This window comes from Mesoplodon densirostris, chromosome 18 (assembly GCF_025265405.1).
Source record: "Mesoplodon densirostris isolate mMesDen1 chromosome 18, mMesDen1 primary haplotype, whole genome shotgun sequence".
NCBI classification, from domain to species: Eukaryota; Metazoa; Chordata; class Mammalia; order Artiodactyla; family Ziphiidae; genus Mesoplodon; species Mesoplodon densirostris.
Window position 1 is genome coordinate 5,192,891 of NC_082678.1, and position 21,884 is coordinate 5,214,774.

Below are 21,884 nucleotides of genomic sequence, written 5' to 3' on the forward strand. Positions count from 1 at the left end.
AAAAAGGGCTGTATTCTTACCAATGAATTTCTGAGGCATTGAGCTTTTTCGCTTTGCCACATTGCTTGCTAATCTGTCCAGAACGAGAGCTCTTTCACTTCCCATCTCTGCTTTGAGGTGTCTTGCCTCCGCACTTGCTGGTTTGGAAAAATGAAAAAAGAAGAGGGAAAAGAACACGTTGATAAATGGAGAGAAAAAGAAATAAACTGGAAGGAAAAGTGTCAAAGGTCTGATGCAAACTCTGTTGTTACCTGTTATTACTGCTCAGATTCTTGCCTGGGGTACCTGCTGTGGTCAGTGAAGCCAACACCAGGGCACATTCAAATCTTGCAGTCTTATGCCGACATGGGAAAGCCCGACCCATCCCCAACCAGTACCTTCATTAGCAAGAGGAAGTATTAAATAAACAGCCTGGACGTGGTTGGTTGCAAAAAGATAGATAGATGGAGATCTTCTAACCCCCGACCAGCCTTCTTTCTGATTCTGAGTAACTGCATGTGACACCTGCAGACTGATATAATTCTTCTTAACAACTTTGAAAAAAAAAAGGACGGTAACGACGGTGCCCCAGATTTACTGCTATGTTTATGTTAATAGCACTTTTGAAAATAGATACACTTACCCAGACAGCAAGAAATCTACTCAGTGATTTGTGTATTGAAATTCTGAGTGGTTTTTTCTTTTTTCTTTTTCTTTTTTTTCCAGCATGCTCCTTTCAGTTCCTGTCTTTTAAATTATATTTTTCTGGTCTCTGCATTATCTGTTTCATATGCTCTTCACATTTCAAAACTGTCTCAGTTAAAATTTCCCTGAGCAACACTTCTGTCTTGAAATTAAAGAACAATTTGTATAATGCATCTTTATTATATTTCTAATGAAAAATGTGAATAAAAACTGCCTAAGAATATGGTCTAATTGTCAATCCACAAATAGACGTTTAAGTGATATAGGTCTGTTGTTCTCAGACCTGCCTGAACATTAGAATCACCTCAAGAGCATAGAAGACACACATGCCCAGGCCCCCCTTCAGATCAATTAAATCAGGATCTCTGGTGTAGGGGCCTAGGCAACAGCATTTTTAAAGCTCTCCAGATGATTTTTTTTTTTTTTTTTTCTTTTTGCGGTATGTGGGCCTCTCACTGTTGTGGCCTCTCCCGTTGCGGAGCACAGGCTCCGGATGCGCATGCCCAGCGGCCATGGCTCACGGGCCCAGCCGCTCCGCGGCATATGGGATCCTCCCAGACCGGGGCACGAACCCGTATCCCCTGCATCGGCAGGCGGACTCTTAACCACTGCGCCACCAGGGAGGCCCTCTCCAGATGATTTTTAAGATGCAGCAAGAATTGAGAACCGCTAGAAGAATATATAAATAGTGCCAACATCGAATCAACTAAATAGTAAATTGGAATAAATATAGTACAGTTTAGTCTGGTACAGCAGGCAATACCCAATAAGAGTTTATGTCTGAAGTTCAAAGAGATACCAGCTGCTCTAAATACAAGGCTTTTAATGTTAACACATGATGCTAGCCAAAGCTAGGGATCAGTAAACTTTTTCTGTAAAGGGTCAGATAGATAGTAAGTATTTTAAACTTTGTGGGACACGTATAGATAGTAAGTATTTTAAACTTTGTGGGACACGTACAGTCTCTATTCCATATTCTTTGGTTCTTCCTTGACCTTTAAAAATGTAAAAACCCCTGTGCACAAATAGGCCGCTGGCTACACTTGGCCTGAGGGTCATAGTTTTGCTCACCCCTGCCTTAAGCAAACAGGTTGTGATGCCACAAACATTTCCCTCTGTTTTATCATAAGCATTTCAGGATATCCAAGCTAAAATGAAGTATCTCTACATTCCTCATGTCTTTAAGGAAGAAGAAATTGAAATCAGCTTAAGTGACTAGAGTAAAAAGCAAGTGATGATTTTTACAGAATGGATTTTTTCCCCCACATGCATACACGGATTTAGGAATTGTCAGTGTTCATTGTGTAGCTGAGGAGTTTGCTGTGTGAAGAGATTCTAAGATACAGAAAAAATATCACAAGTTCCACGGTCTCTCAGATCTTCAGTATTGTAAATGGACGTGCCCAGAGAGAAGAAGACTGGCCGTCTCTGCAGTAAATGAAAGACAAAAAAAGACCTCAAGGAAGGGGCTTCCCTGGTGGCACAGTGGTTAAGAATCCGCCTGCCAATGTAGGGGACAGGGGTTCAATCCCCGGTCCAGGAAGATCCCACGGGCCGTGGAGCAACTAAGCCCGTGCGCCACAACTACTGAGCCTGCGCTCTAGAGCCTGTGAGTCACGACCACTGAGCCCGCGTGCCTAGAGCCCGTGCTCCGCAACAAGAGAAGCCACCGCAATGAGAAGCCCGCGCACTGCAACGAAGAGTAGCCCCCGCTCACCACAACTAGAGAAAGCTCATGAGCAGCAACGAAGACCCAACGCAGCCAAAAATAAATAAATAAATAAACAGGTAGGTAGGTAGGTAGATAGAAAGAAAGACCTCAAGGGCAAGACTGTCAAGTATGGCCAGGGTGAGAGACCAAAGCCAAATCAGGAAGAGAGAATTCAAAGTCTTAAATATTTTTCATTTTATGATTGGCATAGCTTTGGTTCTGTTTTTTTAAAACTCCTTGACAGTCATTACACAATACATTATAAAGCTCAGGGTTTTAAAAATTCAAGAATAGTGGCTCCAAAAATGAGTAAGAGAAGAGAATGATGACAATGGCCATATTTACTAGACTTTGTGAGTTTCTTATCAAAAATAATTCTATGCTCTAAAGAAATAAATCCCAGCCTCCAGTTTAAGCTATTAACAACACTGTTTGTGTAAATGAAAACAATAAGGGTCCAAATAAGGGAACTGGGCAGCTTTGGGGCCAGTGGTAAAGCACTGCGACTTTAGCTGACCGATTGTTGTAAATAACGGGCACTTTAGTGACAGAACACTGCTGTTGAGTGAAGTGGGTTAAATTCTGTCCAGCACAGGGATAGGTTTAAATGACCAAACAGGAAACTATTATACATATTATTTCCTTTCACACAAACCACCACCAGATGTGGCACTACCCAGAGCCCCAAGAGCAGAGAGATGAAAGACAAAGGCCTGGGATTTGAAATAAGTTCCTGAGGCTGTTAGAAGGAGGCTTTTTCTTAGAAGCATCAGAGAGGCAGCTAGGTTTGTGCTTTGACTAGGAACACTCATTCTGGTTCCAGCAACTTTGAGAGGATTAAAGCCAGGTAAGGTCCTCCCCCACCCCCATGCCTGCCCCATGTATTTATTATCAAAAAAGATTTATAGTAAAACAAGAATGAAAAACAGTACTGTGGGAATTTTTAACTTTATCCCCATTTTACCACTACTCTTATTTAGTCTTTTAGTTACTCCCCATCATTACCCAGAGATCTGTTTGTCAGTCCCAGTACTTACTGCAAGCGTTATGCTTCCAGTTTAGTTTTCTCATTTGGCTCTCAGCATCTCCCTACATTTTACCAAAGCCACCATCAATTACCACAAGCATCCTTCTGAGGACACATACTCTATATACTCTATATTTGGAAGGAGGCTAAAGCGGGGATACACTGACCTAAATAACATAATTGGGGCATGTCACTAAATGGCAACCTTCAGAGATAACATCATCTTTTATCCCTGGTTACTCACCAAGCTTGTCATGACAGTTATTTCTAGGTAAATCTTACTCTGGAAATCAGTGACCAAATGCCTGACATTTAAAAAGATAAAATTCTGGAGTGTTTACGGAGAGACTGATAATTTGAGGCAAGGGTGGAGACTTTCCCATATTCCACAACTCTGGTTGGATTGAAAGGAATCCTCTGAAACTACTAATCTAGAGGGCTGCCATCTACCCACACCCACCCGCAGGGTCATTCACTCAAAATATCAGCTCCAAGATCCCAATCCTCATTGTACATATGAACACACTCTAGAGATTAAGTTCATCTTTACTGAGTTAACTGTGTTTTCTAATTGGCAAGTTAGGCAAAGGCCAAAGTTTCAACTGACTATGGTATACTCTCATTTTCTTTCCCAAACTCTCAGTCTTGTGCCTTGCAGTTGTTGGACAGCTGCTGTCCTAAACGAACACCATTTAAGACACAAAGAAATGCTTTGGAGTCAAGCCAATCTCTTTGGGATTACAAGGAGCTTAGGCAGTACACTGAAAGGGGGAAAAGAAAAAAGAGGACTTGGCGTTTGGTCCTCTGCATCAACTTTAAGACCCAGCTGTCTATTTATACAAATAGTCTAGACTTGTTATCCTGCCACATCACATCTCAGAATGTAAGTGGAGGGAAACCAGTTTGGCAAGATAGTAAGGGAACAAGATAATGGGTTTAAATGATGAAATAGGAAATCCGTTCCTGGGTGGTGTTTGGCAGTTTAGTGTTGCAAGGGGTGGGTGTGGGGAATATGGGACGGTGGCAAGGGACAATTTGCACACTTGGTTCATGAGTGAGCACAGTGGGAGGAGGACTATCATTCGGGGTCAGTTCCCCTTCATGTTACTTGCCTACTAGTATATAGTGGATATACCCATTTTCATTAGCAAAATGATTTTAATGACACGTTGAAAAAATAAATAATAAAACTCATACGAAGTCAAAATTACAGAATAGGTTACTACCTTTAACCTCTGCAAAAATGTTACTAGTTTGTCTGGGTTTTAGTTAACTGTTTGCATGATGCCATTTCTATTTCAAAGTGATTGCAGATTTAACTATATAATTCGTTGTGTTTTTACTTTTGTTCAAAATCCTTCATTAGATCTTGAAGTGTTAAATGGATCTCAAGTAAGAGGCATTTCTTCCTGTCTCTTCTATGGTGTGGTCAGCCAGTAACTGATGGAGAGTGGAACAAGGGGGTGTTATTATGCAATAAAAATTGTCTAACAAGAGACTCCTATCAAAGAGCAAGGCAGGTTCTAATAAAAAAGTTACATAAAACTGTTGCCTTTTTGAGCAAGTAGAGTGAATACTACTTGTTGAGTTAGTATTGATTTTCTAATAATCTGTTGGGAAAATAGACGTTGAAAACATTTTAAGCTTTTTCTTTGGACTGCTATTTGGTAAAAATATAAATTTATTCTGAAACTCTCATGCTTGTATTATCTCAACCGCAACAATGAGAATGAAGATAAAAGGTTTTGACTCCTAGATTCATAAATAAATATAATTATTCAATTAGTTTAAAAATCTTGTTATTACTAGAACTCATTGTCATACAAAAATATGTCCCACTCCAAGTATTCATAATTTGTGTGAAATGAGGCTAAATGAATCTCTCTACCAGCTGTTAGTCCCTTTCTGGAATAAGGATCAAGCTAATGAGAAAATGAAATCTGTGATCGTCTATATTCATTCTTCTTTTCATATATACTCCATTAAGACAGAATTAGAGTATCTTGATGATGTCTGGTATAAAAACTTGGACTGAAGTAACACTATCACATGTATCTCTATTAGACCTTTATATTAACAGATCAAGTACCCGGTCCCTTGTTGGACTGTGGATACTTTAAGGGTAGGGGCTTAACCTTTACTCATCTTTATAAACAGCTCTGACACACAGCCTGGCACATGAGAATCCAACGCATGCTATCTGAACAAAAGAAAATGATCAGCAAGGCCAGAAGCCCTGTTGCCCAACAAGACCTTCTTTTGCAGATTGGTCTCCAGTCCAAGGCCTTTTCATTTGTTCTGCTTCCATAAAGGCCTGCTTCCTGACTGGTGCAGGTTTGTCCCAAGGCTTGGCTCTCACTCTAGGCTGCACTTCAATTTACAATAAGCCCCTGATGAATAAGTGCCACATCCACAGTGCAGCATCATCACTTTAAAAGCTAGGGATGGGGCTTCTCTGGTGGCGCAGTGGTTAAGAATCCACCTGCCAATGCAGGGGACACGGGTTCGAGCCCTGGTCCAGGAAGATCCCACATGCCACGGAGCAACTAAGCCCGTGCGCCACAACTACTGAGCCTGCACTCTAGAGCCCGTGAGCCACAACTACTAAGCCCACGTGCCAGAACTACTGAAGGCCGCACACCTAGAGCCCGTGCTCTGCAACAAGAGAAGCCACCGCAATGAGAAGCCCACGCACTGAAACGAAGAGTGGGCCCCACTCGCTGCAACTAGAGAAAGCCCAGGTACAGCAACGAAGACCCAATGCAGACAAAAATAAATAAATAAAATAAATTTAAAACTAAATAAATAAAATAAAAGCTAGGGAGGTACCACTGGTGACACTATATTGGTCAGGCTCAAAATGGAACACTATGTCTAGACTGGGACTCTTAATTTTAAGAAGGAAACAGAAATGGAAACCATGTAGGGAGCTGTGGCAATAATAAGAGGATTGGCTTGTGTTTGAGTAAACATTCTTTATATTTTGGATTTCAGGAAAAATCATGAGAACTATTTGAAATATCAAAGGTAGACAGGACATGCAGTATTTATTATATTTGATTAAGCTGTGACTTTATACATTTTCTAACCTGAAACCACCATAACGACATATTTGTTTTTTAAAAAGATCAAAAGTTGCTGACTTAGTTAACCCTTTATTTTTTTTTTGCTGAGACTTAAAGTGTGTTGCATGGATCCATCAAACCAGCCTCTGAAATGCAAATTAACTCAACCTCTGTAGTTCAGTATTTCCTGAATCACCTTATACCACTGAAGATAGTGAAAACATTTCTTTTGATACTTTTCTAATATGAAATTTCTAAAAAAGGTCATGGGAATGGGAAGTAAGGTGGTGACCTTACTTTAAAATCAGTAATTTTGAGCTTACGGTCCACAGAGGATATTTTACTCAATTTTTTCCCGTTTCCAGGACAATCAAGACATATATGCATACATATGTGCCTATTAGTATGTGTGTTACTCTACTTTTGCTAACTAGATAATACATAACCTTTAAAATATATATAGCTAATTAAGCCATGTTTCCAAAAGTGGGAAAAAAACCAAATGTCCATTAACTGATAAATGGATAGATAAAATGCAATGAATCCATATAATGGAATATTATTCAGCCATAAAAATGAATGAAGTACTACCACGTGGATGAACCCTGAAAACATTATGCTGAGTGAAAGAAGGCAGACATAAAAGGCTACACATTATATGATTCTATTCACATGACATGTTCAGAATAGGCAAATCCACAGAGACAGAAAGTAGATTAATGGCTGCCGGGGGCTGGAGAGAGGGGGAACAGGAGTGATTGCTAATAGATACAGGGCTTCCTTTGGGAGTGACAAAAATGTTATGAAATTAGAGTGGTGATGGTTGTATAACTTTGTGAACATGTTAAAAACTACTGAATTGTACACGTTAAAAGGGTGAGTTTAATGGTATGTGAATTATGTCCCAATATGTCTTTGAAAATAAAAAAAAATAGCTAATCACGAAAACAACGAAAGTTCTAGTGATTTTTAAGTAAGTCACTGAATTTTTGATGAGTCTCAATATCCTCACCTCTAAAATGAACAGGTGATAGGGAGGGTGGGAGGGAGGCACAAGACGGAGGGGTTATGGGGATATATGTATACATATAGCTGATTCACTTTGTTATACAGCAGAAACTAACACAACATAGTAAAGCAATTATACTCCAATAAAGATGTCAAAAAATAAAATAAAATAAAATGAACGGGTGGGATTAGATGCTGTCTTTAATCCTTCTTGCTTTAAATATCAATGATTCTATTTGGAATATAATAGATTTTCATAACTTGAGAATTTCTCACAGTAAGAGCTTTGTCTATTGTCTGAAATATGGAACGTCAAGTAAATGCCCAGGTATTGCCTGACTAATCTTAAGCATGTTGCTTTAAGACGTCAAAACCCAAGTTTTAGGTGCCTTTTTTTTTTTTTAAGAGTAAACATTTCTTTTTAGAAATAAGGAGGAAATCCAACTCCTTGATAAAACTAAAGATGCCATCAGGATAAAAAGCAGAAGCAGTGCAAACCAACAGAATTCAGTTGGGTAGCTCCTAACACCATAAAATAGGCTTTATCTAAAACAAAAGTTTCCTCTCACTCAAAACGGGTACAGTTAAACTACTCATGATTTTTTTTTTAACTACTCATGATTTGCCCTCCATTTTTCCTGAGTTTCACATTATTTCTGTCACTTTTTTGTAATCTTTCTGTTTTAGAATGTTCAAACTATTCAATTGCAAATACTGCTGTCAAACACCAAATCCCACAAGGGTTTATACCTTCTCTAAATAAGCAACTGGTTCAAGTAAACAAATAAAAATATCAGGCAATCCAAGCTGCAGAACCAGGCTGATGGTCCACTATATGGGTCAAAGGACAACTGCAGAGATGTGACACAAAAAAGTTTCAGGTTATTTCAACTCAAGAATGAAAGGAAATAAAACCACCACTGATACATGGAAAGACATCCAGTGTTTCAACCAATTGTCCCTAGGTATGTAATTCAAAACACTGAATAAAATATGAAATTCCCAGAACCAAATATAAGCATCACAGTAAGTGATATGAGTTGACAAATCCATGACCTGGGGACCTTGTGCCAAGAAAATCCTTTTGGTTTTAATGGACTCTGCCCTAGCCACCCCTCACACTGCCTCTACCCTCCATCTTTACCATTTCAGTTAATGGCAACTGCATTCTTCATCACATCCACAACAACCTGTTAAGAAATCCTGTTGGTTCTATCTTTAAACTATACTGTATAGAGTTAAAACACTTTGTACCACCTCTACCATTACCAAGACACAATTTTTTCTTGCCTGAGTTATTGCAATGGCCTTCTAACTGGACTCCCCAATTTCTAATCTTGTCCCAGATACAACCTATTCTCAGTAGCAAGTAGAGTGATTTTTTTTTCAAATGAGAAGTCCAATCATGTCACCTCTGTGTTCAAAATCCTCTGAAGCTTTTTAATTTCACTCAGTGAAAAATCCAAGTCTTTACAATGGCCTACGAGGCCTGGTAAGATCTGGTTTCCTATTTCCTCTCTGGCCTCCTGTCCCATTACTCACTCTGTGCCAGCCACAAAGGGCTATAGCTCTACTTCTTCAAATTCAAGGCCCAGGTCCTTTGCACTTGCTGTTTCCAAGTTATCCGCAGGGCTCTCTCCTTATGCTTTTAAATCTGTTAAAATGTCAGCTCCTTGATGTTTTTCCTGATTTACCATCAGCCCCCAGTACCTGCATTATTTTTCTCAATAGCAATTACTACCTTCTATTGTGTAAGGTACTTATTCTCTTTGTTTCTACTCTGTCTTTCCCTGTGAAAATATAAACTCCAGGAGGACAGGATTTTTTGTATTTTTGTCTACTATTGTATCCTATCACCTAGAACAGTGGATGCTCACTAAACATGTGCAGAACGGGTGTTGAATGAACTCACCAGTCTCAGCCAGGTCAGTGCTCTGAAGAAATGTACGGCAGCGCTCCTTGTGCTCCTCAAGGGAACTTCTCTGCTTGTAACTCCTGCCGCAAAACTCACATTTATAGGGTTTCTCAACTATAAGGAGAGCACAAGGGGTACTCAGTGACCCTCAGGGGTTATAGAACAAATGGTGTATTGGGGCCCTGTGAAAACTGTCCACTAGGAATGGGACTGCTGAGAGAAGCCAGAGTATTTGGATACTTGTGCACTTACAATTACTTTTAAATTTAGTCAGCTGAAATAAGGTTATGGCCTACGATTGACTATTACGTTATTCTTTGAAAGGACAGGGTCTTTTCACAAATGAAAAGATTTGGATGTAATGACTATCATGGAGCATAGTGTTTTGGCTCCCAATCCAATCTTGGTTCTTCAGGAAAAAAATAAAAATAGGAACTTTTTATTTTTCAAGGAGGTTAGTGTGGTTTAAGAATGAAGTAGGGGGCTTCCCTGGTGGTGCAGTGGTTGAGAGTCTGCCTGCTAGTGCAGGCGACACGGGTTCGAGCCGTGGTCCGGGAGGATCCCACATGCCATGGAGCAACTGGGCCCGTGAGCCACAACTACTGAGCCTGCGCACCTGGAGCCTGTGCTCTGCAACAAGAGAGGCCGCGATAGTGAGAGGCCTGCGCACCGCAATGAAGAGTGGCCCCCGCTTGCCACAACTGGAGAGAGCCCTCGCACAGAAACGAAGACCCAACAGAGCCATAGATAAATAAATAAATAAATAAATAAAAATTTTTAAAAAAAGAATGAAGTAGGAAGAAATCCCATATTCTGTGACATCCAGCTGGCTGTAAGTAAAGAATGCTGCAGTTTGTGGGAGTTAGCCATTCAGTCTTTTTAGAGCATTGACATATTTCGATAAATGTAGCTTGTCCTTGCTCAGTGGCTATAGCAAAGTCTGGGCTCAATCAATAAAAACTGACCTAACCAACTGAGGATAGTTTTTGTTTTCTTTTTTTAAATTTATTTATTTATTTTTGGTTGTGTTGCGTCTTCGTTGCTGCGCACGGGCTTTCTCTAATTGCGGTGAGCAGGGGCTACTCTTCATTGCGGTGCGCGGGCTTCTCATTGTGGTGGCTTCTCTTGTTGCGGAGCACGGGCTCTAGGCACGCGGGCTTCAGCAGTTGCAGCATGTGGGCTCAGCAGCTGTGGCTCACGGTCTCTAGAGCACAGGCTCAGTAGTTGTGGCTCATGGGCTTAGTTGCTCCGCGGCATGTGGGATCTTCCTGGACCAGGGCTCGAACCCGTGTCCCCTGCATTGGCAGGCGGAGCCTCAACCACTGTGCCACCAGGGAAGCCCCTGAGGATACTTTTGAATAATAGAAATAAGAAGGAATTGCAAAAATGACTTCATCTTAACTTCTAAGATAAAGCAAAAGTTTCCTCAAAAGTTTATCCATACAGGGCCTCCCTGGTGGCGCAAGTGGTTGAGAGTCCGCCTGCCGATGCAGGGGATGCGGGTTCGTGCCCCGGTCTGGGAGGATCCCATATGCCGCGGAGCGGCTGGGCCCGTGAGCCGTGGCCGCTGGGCCTGCGCGTCCGGAGCCTGTGCTCCGCAACGGGGGAGGCCACAGCAGTGGGAGGCCCGCATACCGCAAAAAAAAAAAAAAAGTTTATCCATACAATTCAGGCCACCTTTAACCTCCTAACTCCTCCAAATGAGTTATTTTTTAAATTATGTATTTTAAATTATGTATAACTTCAATTCTGTGTTCAGGGCTAGCATTTCTGACTTGTCGATGAAATGTACTCCATGATTTTTCAGAGTTTTAGGGACTGAGATTTTTTTATTTTCTAATCCTCTTGCTCGGTTTAAAACAGTGCCTCTGGGACTTAAAGCACTAAAAGATCCTTATGGAATCCCAAGTTAAAATAAATGCATCTCTGTTAGGGCTAAGAATGTTAAGTTTCTGCATAAATTGGGGTCCTCTAGAATCTGTCTTAAAAATGACTATTATTGTTGGATCTTACTTGGAAAAAGCAACAGAAAAGAACTACTCTAATTTTTTGGACCAAATTCAGTCATAATTCATTACTTTGAACAATGAGCTGTAAAAGAAACCCTTCTTTTGCCATTTATGACCTCTCATGGTGGGTTTCGTTGGGGCTGATTTGTTTAATCCTTAGTCTCTGAATTGTGACCAGTTGCAGGTTTGGGGCTGGGTTTTAGTCAAAGCAGAATGTGGATTGACATAAAAACAAAGCTTTTTTTTTTCTTCAATTAAAATTTTGTCAGATAACATCAAGAACATGAGGTCCCAAATTTGAAAATAAACTCAGTTTTATTTTTCTAGGAGGGAAATTCTAAATGTTGAAAAAAATGTATCTTCTGTGGTTAAAATAAGGAGAGTGAAAACATCAAGACAGAACATAGCTTTTTATGAATTCTTACTGCTGCTCATCTTTTAGAGATTAAAAATAAATAGGCTGATGAAGAAGAAAGTTGGGTTTAAGAAACTTAGCTCATATATACCTAAAACTAATACCATGTTATATTGTCAATTATATCTCAATGCAAAAAAAAGAAATTGAGACCAGAATGGCCAAAACTCCCCAATTTAGCCCAGACTAGCCAAAACTAACCCCCAACAATGAGTCATACCCAGTTTACAGTTTTACATAATTTACAAACAGTACATCATTTGCTTTATCCAGACTTTTGAATGAAAAGTATGAGTGTATACTTTTAGGAAAATAATCTTTTAATAAAGTTTACCATAAAAATACTGATAGCCATAATTTTTTTTTGCAAAAATTAAAAAAGCATTTTTATAGGGCAGGCTTTTCCTGTCTGACTGTGATGTTCTCTAGGGGTGCAAAGATGGTACGGAGATGATCAACCCCATTGAGCCAGACGGAGAGCAATTAATGCCTTAATGGAAGTGCAATTAGCCCTAGAGGTCTCTGCTGTTGTAACCCTTCAGAACCGGAGTGACAGATTAAAGCCTCCATACTTAACTCTTTCTAGTTTCCGCAGTGGGCACTGAGGAACACACATTTACTAGATATGGAATGCTCATTGCTCTCACTTACCAGAATGTGTCCTAAGATGACCTGTGAGTGCATCTCTTCTCTGGCATGCGTAGTTGCAGAGGTGACACTTAAAAGGTTTTTCTCCTGTGTGCAGTTTAATGTGGCGGAGGAGGTTACCTTTCTGAGTAAAAGATGCCCCACACTGATTACACTGGAATGGGCGTTCACCTTTAAAAAGGACAAAAAAGAGATTTCTGATCACCCAGCAAGTGGCGAAACATATGCACAGATTAGATGCCTATGGCAAAAGCTCATTTTTTAGATAGTTTCTGCTCATATTGGGATCAGATGGGAGCTGTATTTCAAGGCAAGCCTAAGACTTACTTATGGAATCTTCCCTCCAGAAGAGAAAAAGCACTCACCTAGCAAGGCTACTTGAGGCATCTTGTCTTGGATCAGAGCAAAAAAATAAGACTAGCTTTAGAAGTGCTTTCTAGATTTAAGTTTTTACATTACTTAGCATTCCTTTTGAAAATAATCTCAATCTGTAAAAAGAGTCACAGACTGAAGTCTTAACAAGGTATAAAGAGCCAGAAATTTTTTTTTCTTTAATTCAAGAGATGTTTTTTAAAGTCGTCATATCCGATGTCAGATGAAATCTATTGGGCTCATTGGGAGTGTTATGTTTGTATGCATTTCTATTGACTGCCTTTTTGTTGTCTGAAAATAAAATTTTTTAAATTGTTAATAAAAGCTATGTCCTTTCGTCTACCAAATTTCAACCCAATACAATGAGATCTGCTTTTTAAAAAGTTATGCAAAAATATATGAAAGACGCCTAAAAAGCATATCACACAATTTAACTCCCACTTATTAACTGAAGAAAAATATGTGGCTGACCTAGAACACTGTGCTCTCTACAGTCTTCTTTTATTCATAGCATTTGCAATATGTTTGCCAAATGTACCATGAAGCAGGAATAAAAATCACTGGGTAAATGGAAATACAGAGAAGGAGAGATACATCAGAATTATAGCAAAAGTCAATGAAAGCAATCAAAAGTAAGTCCTAAATTCCACCACTTCTTTTCTCATGTGGTTGAATTAGGACAGTTTTCAGAACAATGGATAAAGGAGACTATTTACCAGTATGGCTCCGCTTATGAACCATTAAGACATTGAAGCTAATGCAGGATAATCCACACACATCGCAGTTCATCTTGCCACTGGTTGGCCTGCTACTATCGTATGAGACAACGTGTCTCTCCAACTTAATGTTTTCATATTCATTATATTCTCTTGAATAGCTGTAAGGAACTTCAGGCTCTTCTGCATTTCCCAAGGGTTCTGGCTTTAAAACATTCTCATCCCCTTCACTGTATTCATCTTTCACTTTCATTGAATCATCTGCAGGGAGGAAAATGCAAGAAATGAACAATGATTGGTTTTGGAGCTATCAAAGCAGCTCAAAGAGCAGAGACCCACAAATGACAATTAAATACCAAGTGAAGCTAACAATATTGTACATCCACAAAACAAGAAAATACCATTAGGATGATCACTCGTTATTTGAATTCAGAACCATAGTCAGGGGAAAACACAGACATGTGCACGCGCATGCGCACACGCGCACGCACGCACGCACACAAAGAGATGACGGCGTTTTAGGCCATCCAGAAAATTAGAAATAATAGATTTTAGCTATGACTGTTCAAAGCGACTATGAAAAAAACATTTTGAGCAATTCTTCTCCAGTACCGGGGGAGAAGAAAGGTTCTCAGATTTAGTACTTTTTTGGTGGCTGCAGTTACAAGGCAAGGTGATGTTCTCCTTGGTTTCAAGAAGAAAATGCTGTTTTAATTCTTCAGTTGCATCCAATTTATGCCACTAAGACTGAGAGTTGAATAGTTAACATGTTTTTTTCTGATTTTAAGCCATGCTTTGCCTCTTCCTCTTCCATGTATACCAACTGCTAAGATGAGTCTTATCTCTCTCTCTCTTGGAACCGATAAAGAGAGAACACTGAATGTAGAGGAAGCTGGCAGTACTAGTGAAATAGTGTTGAGAAAGAGAAAAGGAGAAGTAATCCTTTAACATAACCTTCTAAGGAGTCATTTTCATGGACACAGGTAAATGAAGCTCAACCTAAGCAAGGGGAAGGGCACCTATACCCAAGTTAGGGAGGGCTAAACTCGAGGTCCTAGAATTGTAGCACTGGATAGGAGAGGTGGGGCTGGCCAAAGTGAGTTGGCTGATCAGGTACTATCTCAAAAAGAGGTGCAGCACTCTTAAGCTGAAGAACATAAGAAATGAAGAAGGTACATTTATGTACTGATACTAAGAAAACCTAAATATTTGCCTGATATAATAACAATAAATATTTACAAGGGATTTTTTCATATATATAAAACGCTGCATAAATGCTTACTTTAAAAAAAATTCATTCTTAGAAACTGGAAATTGTAATGCTCCATGAGGCATCACAAATCAATGGAATTTCCGGGCTGGAAGGGAATTTAGAGATCATCTAATCCAACCCTTGTTTTTCAGGTAAGGAAATCCAGGATGAGAGACGTTTTGGGTGAGTAGTCCAAAGTTACACAGCCAGTTAATAGCAGATTAACTGTGCTTAGAACACTGAGCTTGGATTTGGCCTCACACTCTGACACATCAAGTCTAATCTGCCCCTTACTATCATATTCCACACTCCCCCATCAATGGGGTAGACTTTAAAAACCAAAACACGCTGAAGAGAAGGTATTTTAAAAAACGACATCCCTTCCAAACAACACCAGTAAGTGCAGCTCCTGTTGCCACACAGGAGGAAGTATAACTGCAGCTGTGCCTGACTTGTTACCTTCCACTCAAGTTTCAATTTTCACTTCTATCAAGGTTACCTTTCATCTATATTAACTGTGTTTGCTTAATAGAGCAAGACAGGGCCTAACCACCAACAGAGGAGCCATTGCTGCAACACTGTTCCACTGCTTCTCATCACGGTTCATGGTTCACAATCTTGCACTCTGTGATTAGAAGAAATGTAGGGCTGCAGGAAACATCCAACGTGTTTCAAATTTGCCCATCCTATGCATCTGGATTATACATGAATGGATATCCGTTTCCTACGGGAAACGGATGAAAAGGGAATGGAGAGAGATTCATTCCCTTCTTTCTCTGGACACATCTTGCCTGCTTTCAGATGGAATTTGTTTTCTTAAGTGGTTTTTGCTTTTTAAATTTTTTTTTTTTTAAGAGAAGGATGCACCTGAGGCTTGTACCCCCCTCCCTTCCTCCATCACTCCAGCTGTGGGTGATATCCCACCAAAGCTTGAATGCTCTTTAGTTTGCATGTAGGCGTTTAAAAGAAACTCAACGGAAAACTTCAGCTACTGAAAACCAAAAACAGCATATAGAAAGGGCCAGAAGAGAAGGATCCTTTTCATTTTCGTTGTAAATGTTAATATGAACAGACTCAGGCCATTCTGTGGTCAGTGAAAATTAAAAACTAGTAAGATCAGTGTTTCGGGTCTTTCTGAAAACACAAGACATGAGAGGGTTGCTCCTTCTCTCAGGATTTTGGCTTATAATGGGCTTGACCTAGAACTCAATACTACCCCAACCTGGCTCAAAACAAATTCTTGGCTTTTGTCATTTGGGACTTAGCCATAGAACAAGGAAGACAGTATTTGAGACCCAGGGCTCTAAGGGAACACATACAGACACATGGACAGGGCATTAAGGAAGTCCCTGGGACTCAGCGGACCAAAAGAGCTCCTGGTATAGTTATTGGTTTGCCCTTGGAGTCCTACCAGTTTTAGATAAAAGAACTGGATGTCCTCTCTGCATGGTTACTGGGGATCAACAATTCATTATGGTTTACCATGTGAAAATAAACAGAGCTGAATATTAGAATACATTAGTATCTAAGATACAAAAGGGATTCCTGAGAGATTATTGGGCTTAGCACCCAGTCTCCAAATATAGTCCACCAAAACTACCAGAAACGACACTAGTCTGCTCTAAGGACTAAGAGATTCATTCCCTTCCTTGGGAGGAAAATTTATTGGAGCAGAGGAAAGGTGGGGGCATTCTACTTAGTATCCCTTGAAAACATTAAGAAACATATCTAAAACCAAACTTGTCATCTTTGAACCCAAAATTGCTGCTAACTTATGATGTCTTTATAGTCACACATGGCATCTTCCTTCTTCCATTCTCCAAGTCTTGAAACTGGAATCCTTTTCCGTCCAATCTCCACATCAAGTCAGTCTCCAAGTCCTATAGATTCTATGTCCTCAGGTTCTCTAGATGCCAACTCCTCTTTTCTATTCCCTTTGCAATTTAGTTTAGCCTCCCACCCCATCATACCTAAACTCATCCTCTCTCAACATTCCTTTCTAGATAGATTTCATACAAAAGTAATCTGTGCTTACTGCCTCTACGATCTCAAAACTGATATAAAATTCCTTGTAATCTGGCTTCTGCCTCCATAATTCACTGAATCTGCTCCCTTGAAGATCATCAGTAAACTCCTGATTCTTAAATCTAATGGCCTTTTGTGTGCCATTCTCCCCAACTTCTCTGTAGCCCTTGATACTCTTGACCTCCACTCCTTGTTCTTCTGTATTCCTACTTCTTCAGTGAAACTCTACCTTCTTTCCTCACCTTTCTGATTGCTTCTTTCTAGCTCTTCCCCCCAGCTCCGCCTCCCAAATACTGTCCTTAACCCCCTTTTTTCTTCCCTCTATACCCCCTCCCCTATGGCAATTTCATCACATGATTAATCACCAAATATGTATCTCCAGGTGTAAACTCTCTCCCCTTCTTCAGTCCTCTGTTCCCAAAGGCCTCCTAGGTATCTTCATAGTTATTCAGGTTAGAATCTTTACAGTCATCTTTCCTTCCTCTTGTTTGCACCCCACGTCTAATCACAGATTGGTTTTATTTTATTTATTATTATTTGTTTTGTTTTGTTTTTTTTGCGGTACATGGGCCTCTCACTGTTGTGGCCTCTCCCGTTTGCGGAGCACAGGCTCCGGATGCGCAGGCTCAGTGGCCATGGCTCACGGGCCCAGCCGCTCCACGGCATGTGGGATCTTCCCAGACCGGGGCACGAGCCCGCGTCCCCTGCATCGGCAGGCAGACTCTCAACCACTGCGCCACCAGGGAAGCCCCCATTGGTTTTATTTTTGTACCCTCTCTCCAATCTGCTTCTCCTCCCCACTGTTGTACACACTCATTATCCCAAATCTCAGACCCTGATTGCTCTCCTATTGTGGTAGCCTGTACATTGTTCTCCCTGTCTCCTTTCTCTTTCCTTTCCAGCTCATGCTATACCCTGCCACGAGATGGTTCTTGTAAACTGTAGCTCTGGTCATATCATGACCCTGTCTAAATTCTCCAATATTCTCTGCTGCCAACAAAATAAAATCCAAACTCAGAAACAAAGAATTTAAAAGACCTTTCAATATCTGGCCCCAACAATTTTTGTAATGTTGATTCTGAACACTCAGATATCTTTAACCAAACTAAACAACTTCTAAGTATCCTTCCTTTTATTATTTCCACTGTCCAAAAGGTCTTTCCCCAACGTTACCATAGGTCCAAATCCTACACATCTTTTAAGGCAAAACTAATATGCCATTTCCCCCTACTATGCCTTCCCTGATCCCCCTGGCTGCAAAATAATCTGTTCCTTTGTTCTCTGAGTTACTTGTAAACTCACCTCATCTCCCATATGGACATGTAAGCTATCTGAGGTCAGAAGCTACACAGGTTTGTTTTTTGTTTTTGTTTTTTGTTTTGTTTTCAACTCAGTATCCCCTATGACACTGCTTCACCTGTATCTGTAAGACGAGAAGTTGTGGGGTTTTAAAATAGAAATTTTGGGGGTCCCAAAATTGGGGGTGTGGGGGCTGGAAACATGCATTAAAAATATGTTTTCTACTCAAAATGGATTAAAGACCTAAATGTAAGGCCAGACACTATAAAACTCTTAGAGGAAAACATAGGCAGAACACTCTATGACATAAATCACAGCAAGATCTTTTCTGACCCACCTCCTAGAGAAATGGAAATAAAAACAAAAATAAACAAATGGGACCTAATGAAACTTAAAGCTTTTGCACAGCAAAGGAAACCATAAACAAGACAAAAAGACAACCCTCAGAATGGGAGAAAATATTTGCAAATGAAGCAACTGACAAAGGATTAATCTCCAAAATTTACAAGAAGTTCATGCAGCTCAATATCAAAAAAAACCAAACAACCCAATCCAAAAATGGGCAGAAGACCTAAATAGACAATTCTCCAAGGAAGATATACAGATTGCCAACAAACACATGTAAGGATGCTCAACATCACTAATCATTAGAGAAATGCAATAAGGTATCACCTCACACCAGTCAGAATGGCCATCATCAAAAAATCTACAAAAACAATAAATGCTAGAGAGGGTGTGGAGAAAAGGGACCCTCTTGCACTGTTGGTGGGAATGTAAATTGATACAGCCACTATGGAGAACAGTATGGAGGTTCCTTAAAAAACTACAAATAGAACTACCATACGACCCAGCAATCCCACTACTGGGCATATACCCTGAGAAAACCATAATTCAAAAAGAGTCATGTACCACAACGTTCATTGCAGCTCTATTTACAATAGCCAGGTCATGGAAGAAACCTAAGTGTCCATTGACAGATGAATGGATAAAGATGTAGCATATATATACAATGGAATATTACTCAGCCGTAAAAAGAAACAAAATTGAGTTATTTGTAGTGAGGTGGATGGACCTAGAGTCTGTCATACAGAGTGAAGTAAGTCAGGAAGAGAAAGAGAAAAACAAATACCGTATGCTAACACATATATATGGAATCTAAAAAAAAAAAAAGGTTCTGAAGAACCTAGGGGCAGGACAGGAATAAAGACACAGACGTAGAGAATGGACTGGAGGACACGGGGAGGGGGAAGGGTAAGCTGGGACGAAGTGAGAGAGTGGCATGGACTTATACACACTACCAAATGTAAAATAGATAGCTAGTGGGAAGCAGCCGATCAGCTCGGTGCTTTGTGACCACCTAGAGGGGTGGGATACGGAGGGTGGGAGGGAGACGCAAGAGGGAGGAGATATGGGAACATATGTATATGTATAGCTGATTCACTTTGTTATAAAGCGGAAACTAACACACCATTGTAAAGCAATTATACTCCAATAAAGATGTTAAAAATATATATATGTTTTCTAGGCAAATCTTCTGCACAATGGAGTTTGAGAACCACTGCTGTAGAATCTGACACAATGCTCTGCATAAAGTACCTACACAATAAATACTTAATACATGAATATACCACTACATTAACTTCCTAACTGGTCCACGGTATATGTGACCTCTCTTTTAGATTATATCCTATTGCCAGATTAATCATCCTGTAGTACTAAAACTCTTGTTCAGAAACGTTCAAGGATTTCATTTTGTTTACACAATAAAGTCCAAACTCCTTAGTGAGACATTCAAGGACCTGTCTAGAATCTGCCCCAAGCTGACCTGATCATCTCATTTCTCACTAGACTCCTTGAATCATCCTTCTCTCTAGACTAGAACCTTGCTACTCAAAGTGAGGTCCTTGAATCAGCAGTTCCAGCTTCCCCTGGGAGCTTGTTAGGAATGCAGACTCTCAGGCCTCACCCTAGACTTACTGGATCAAATTTTGCATTTCAACAAATCCTCAAGGATTCTTATACACATTAAAGTTTGAGAAGCACAGTAGCCATCTTACTAACTGCAGTTTTCCAAACCTCTTCTCCAGTCTTTCCTTTACCTAAAATGCCCTTCCCCACATCAACATTCTATTCAACCTTCCAGATGTTGTTTAAATGCCATTTCTTCCATGCAGTCTTCCTAGATACCTTAAACTAGCAAAAAATTCTCCTGTTTCTGTCTTCATAAAACATTACATGTAAAACCAATAATATGGTTCCACAGATTTACATTATACATTCAGAGATGTTTATCTTCATTTTTCCTCGATTTTTCAGTTGTCAGTGACTGGCAACACCTGAAGTGTTAATAAAGGCAGAAAGTCTTAAAGATCTGGCAAGAAATACTTGAATATACTTGAGGAGAGGCCCCCACAGCATCCTGAAGTCTTCTGTACAGTGAACAGACCTTTTGTAATGTGAATAATCTCCCATTTCAGTTTTGTAAATTCCAGTCTCTTATAAAATATATTAGGTTTCTTAGACACATGGCTAAAATTGCCACTTAAAAGACTATCAAGAGGGCCTCCCTGGTGGCGCAAGTGGTTGAGAGTCTGCCTGCCGATGCAGGGGATACGGGTTCGTGCCCCGGTCTGGGAGGATCCCATATGCCGCGGAGCGGCTGGGCCCGTGAGCCATGGCCGCTGAGCCTGCGCGTCCGGAGCCTGCGCGTCCGGAGCCTGTGCTCCGCAACGGGGGAGGCCACAACAGTGAGAGGCCCGCATACCGAAAAAAAAAAAAAAAAAGCACTAGCAATATTTTATTTCTTAAGCCAGGTGGTGGGTCCGTGGATGCTTGTTTTGCTATTATTCTTTAGACATGTACTTATATTTGCCTTTTTTATGTATGATATACTTCCTAATAAAAAATGTTAAAGGCTTCCTGAGTAAATTTTTTATAACTGAGTTTGTGGAGAAAAGAACATACCAAACCACAAATTGCTGATAAAGGTAATTGCTAAACATTCCCAGAGGGGGGGAAAGATGTCTAAATTGAATCTAACCCACAGAAAATTAGATTAAGCTGAACTTCTTTCTAAAGGAGCTACTCTGGGGTACAATTGCTCCCATCTTTGTCTATGTTCTGGAGGCCTCTTAGGAAGATGACACACACTAACACACACACACACCCCAGAGAGAATTTTGTAGGCTGAAAAGAACAAAGGCTTGGCTCACCGGGGCCGAGGCACATGGTCTCATTTCCTGGGGTGATGGTTATCACATGAAAGGTTTGCACTCCAGAGTAGACATTTTTGGTTTCACCTGAGACATTGCAAAAACAATGGGTCTTGGAAAGGATCCAACAGCTAAATCCTTCAGGGGCAATAGCAGTCTCAGCCAACTGTGCCTCAGTTTGTTTTACAGGCACATCAAATGCTCAGTTGGAGAGAAGAACCTATCAAAGATGGCAAACAGAACAGGCAACTTGGGTGTCTTGGATAACATGTTTTTAGTATGAACTTCCCCGTGTAAAAAGCAGGTTCCGAATTTCCACTCTGAACTATGAGATCTCAGAATCCAATTTAAATCGGGACAAAGTCTGGAGTAATAGCTTCAAGTTTGCCAAAGATATTGTGAGAAGGGACAAAAGCAGATAGCGACTGTTAGACCAGGAAGACACAAAACGGTGATGTTGTTTAAGTGTTTTACAAGGATTGGGGGTCATAACCATGAAATCCTCAGCACATACAAAAGTCAACTG

General features: G+C 40.3%; 1 protein-coding gene across 2 annotated transcripts in view; it reads right to left on the reverse strand.

The window, feature by feature from the left end:
* The window catches only part of IKZF3 (IKAROS family zinc finger 3), a 62,070-nt gene that overhangs the window by 11,116 nt on the left and 29,070 nt on the right, over positions 1-21,884 (reverse strand). Inside the window, exons 1-4 of one of the 2 annotated variants that reach the window (XM_060080946.1) lie at positions 9,408-9,525; positions 6,255-6,262; positions 4,673-4,695; positions 21-133 (exon numbers count right to left, since the gene is read on the reverse strand). In XM_060080946.1, the coding sequence (XP_059936929.1) occupies positions 21-105 (85 nt within the window). In that variant the 5' untranslated portion in view covers positions 106-133; positions 4,673-4,695; positions 6,255-6,262; positions 9,408-9,525. Of the gene's footprint in view, positions 1-20; positions 138-4,672; positions 4,696-6,254; positions 6,263-9,407; positions 9,526-21,884 lie in introns of those variants that run through there. The other variant, XM_060080945.1, reaches the window with a different exon arrangement.